Source organism: Aphis gossypii, unplaced genomic scaffold (assembly GCF_020184175.1).
Source record: "Aphis gossypii isolate Hap1 unplaced genomic scaffold, ASM2018417v2 Contig00677, whole genome shotgun sequence".
Classification (NCBI taxonomy): domain Eukaryota; kingdom Metazoa; phylum Arthropoda; class Insecta; order Hemiptera; family Aphididae; genus Aphis; species Aphis gossypii.
Genome location: NW_026083224.1, coordinates 34,856 through 38,143, shown reverse-complemented (window position 1 = coordinate 38,143; position 3,288 = coordinate 34,856). Strand labels below are relative to the sequence as shown.

Sequence of the window (3,288 nt, the reverse complement as noted above, 5' to 3'; positions counted from 1 at the left end):
CTTCGAATGTCTGATTAACAATAAATTGTGGTTATGTTCAATTTTTACGTAAATAATAATTGGTAATTATACGTTAATTTGATATTTTGTATTTTTTTTTAATAATTTTTCATTTTTGTATTTACGTTCTAACTTTCCAAATTTTTGGTTTTCAAAATCGTTCGACCTAAGTACGACGTTTAAAAATGCTTAATAACAGTTTTTCGAAAAATCAAATGCATACAACTTGTGTAGCTAGTTATGGGGATCAATTTTATGTGTTACAACTTTCGTCCTATCTCTCACGGTTTTCCCGGAAAACACTTCGTAAACGAGAATTTTATTTTTCGAACTTTACAATTTTCATTCGCCTTACCCCCTACCCCCATAAATACGCCACTGCTGTAATATAGAATTTTTTGTTCAACTATTAATTGTTAAGAAAGGATTAAATGATCCACAAAAAAAAAAAAAAGAAGTACACTGAATGGAACAAAATATTGTTAATAAAATATATTATATGTCTCGATTGAATATTTTTTTCCGTTTTAGGATTTTTTGTCCGTTATTGATTTTTTTTTTTTTTAAAAAGAACAAACGGAACATAAGTCCAACGAGTGGAACAAAATATCCCCGCGGAACAAAATGTCGCACTAGGACATTTTGTTCCGTTTTAGGAATTTTTGTTCCGTTATTGATTTTTCTGAAAAGATCAAATCATTCACATAACGGAACAAAAAGTCCACCAAGTGGAACAAAATATCCCCGCGGAACAAAATATCACCTTACCGTCGTAAACAATTTTTTATTAATCTTCAAAAACTCAAAATAAACAATCAAAAATTCTATTAATTTAGTCCGTACTATAACCGCCGTTTCACACGTGCGATCGTCGTACCTACACTCTCGCCGACTCACTCAGCGACAGCGGGACCCCCTTTCCCGTGCGTATGGCGGTCTTATATACGAAGTTTTTCTTGTCGCCTCAGCACATTTTGCTTCACCGGCCTCTCCCGTGTTTTATTTAAAAATATTTTTCTTTATACATATTAAGTAATAATTTGGACGACTGTCTACAATATAAGACAGCATCTATCTTCAATCGGCAGAGGCTCAGCTAGACCATAAAATTCGTCGGGACCAGTGTGTTTATATTTTTTAAACGATGTTCTATTAAAATTAAGTCTTCTTTTTCTAATGTTTTCATTTTTTTTGAGTTTAAGAATCGTTTTCCTATCATACCTTTAAAAACAAAATTTTTTATTATATTTATTATATTGCATTATGGTAAAAAGTGGTAGAATAAAAAAAAATTTTGTGGTATTTGTTGTCTTCGTCTTACAAGTGCGTAACATAGCATTTACGCATTTACCATTGTTACGTCCTCTTAAGGCCTAAATGTATACACTTTTTAAGGTATAGTAGGTTAGGTTTATGGTAATTTTAATTCATTTTTATTTTATTTATACAATACACTATAGAGTAGGTATATAGTATGTATAGGTATAAATCAATTCTAGGCTATATCTATACTATATACTCAATATATAGTACAAATATATAGATTATAGGCTTTAGTTACAACTAATAAATAATAATAATATTGACAAAATATTCATTCTTTTACCTGGACTTTTTTCCATAATGTTTTTATGAAAAGCGTTTAGAAAATTTCCGTTGGTATTATATGAAATAATTGCAGCTTGAACTCGTGTGTTGTATGATTGTTTTAATGAAAAATTGATTCGCTTTCCTGCGATAAATTTGTTAATGATACTGTTAAATTGTTCGCACACATTATTAGTAACATCGAGAATCAAACTAACAGCATTGTCTACCACTCTTCTTGTCACGTAGCACAAATAATATAATATATATTTAATATAAATAATAATAGGAAAAAAGAAAAAGTAGAATAGCGAAAGAAAGAGAACAACAAATGTATATAACGACAGAACGAACTACTATAATAATAATAATAACAATGATAGTACGCGAACTGTGCGTCCGAATAACAAGTATATAATATATAATGTATACCTCGGAGATACGAATAGACAGTATAGAAAAAGTATATATGTATATATATGATAATATATATAGATAATAGTTAGCGACTAATAGAAAGAACAACTGTCGCGGAAAAGCTTAAAAGCACGGACTTTAGGTCGAACGGCGGCGGGCGGTGATCGATCGTAACAACGGTTAACGATAGACAAAAACGCCGCTGAAGCTCTCGGTGGTCGTCACCCACGCCGCGGGAGCTTCGGGGCTCATCGCCGACTCAGAAACTGGTTCGATTAATCGCTCGGGTGTCCCGATTGATTATCGAACGAGTGGTGATACCTAGGCAAGGGGGTCTAGCGGGTGAGATCGCGGTATTCGTGCGACACGACCGTGTAATTCTTAATATCGATAAAATCTCCAGCATAAGACCGCATTTCTCTGTAACTGATACATGATTTTCGATGTTTTTGTGTGTTTTACAAAAATAAGCGTCACAATTCTTATGCTGGCCGAAAATATGATAAGGACTGTTTAAAATGTCCTTTTGTAGTCCTAAAATATATTAAAATAATTTTAGTAATTTTTGATTGATGTATTTGAGAAAAATTAAAAACCTTTTATTTTATATGCATCACTTGCATCCAACTCCTTGCTATATTGTATAGCTTTACGAATAGCCATGCTAAATTTAGTTATATTTTTTGTTATGATTTGTCTCAGATAAATCGGGAATTTTGTACATTTTGTCAGCGCTGATAATTTTGTACTGTAATTCCTTAAAATGTGGTTTCGACATTCAATTTTTTTAACCAATTGATTAGAACCATAGGGAAGTAACTCCAACAATCGTTTCGAAACACTACTGTCTCCATCACCTTTAATTTTTTTTTTAATTATATTTAATATTTACAATTTAATAATTATAATATTACCAATCAATCTATTAAACTTCAAACCATGTAATTCGAAACTTTTTACGAACCCCTCAGCTATACCATCAGCTTCCATTCCAGTCGAAGCTTTATCCCAATTTAAAAAACATTTATGATCTCTGACAGTTAACTTAAATGCATGCGCTCTTTCACAAATGCAGCAATACCGGTTTCTTATTCCTACAAACAGTATTTTGTTTGTGCGAAAACCAATGATTGTAGCCTATTGTTTTCAATAATTAATAAACATTATAATTAATATATTTGTATTGTGTTTTGAATACCCAGCAGGCGCGCACCGAGATTTTTCGTTTGTGGGGGGGGGGCTTAATAATTTTTCTTTTTCCCTTACACACAAGTAAACCTTATC

The 3,288-nt window shown here is 31.8% G+C and overlaps 1 protein-coding gene across 1 annotated transcript; it reads right to left on the bottom strand.

The window, feature by feature from the left end:
- Nucleotides 1-1,096: 1,096 nt before the first annotated feature.
- LOC114121144 (uncharacterized) lies at nt 1,097-2,994 on the bottom strand. The gene is made up of 5 exons (XM_050209981.1): nt 2,919-2,994; nt 2,601-2,861; nt 2,376-2,538; nt 1,607-1,821; nt 1,097-1,221 (listed from the first exon to the last, which is right to left on the bottom strand). Exons 1-5 carry the CDS (start codon nt 2,992-2,994, stop codon nt 1,097-1,099), a joined length of 840 nt encoding a protein of 279 aa, XP_050065938.1.
- Nucleotides 2,995-3,288: the final 294 nt, after the last annotated feature.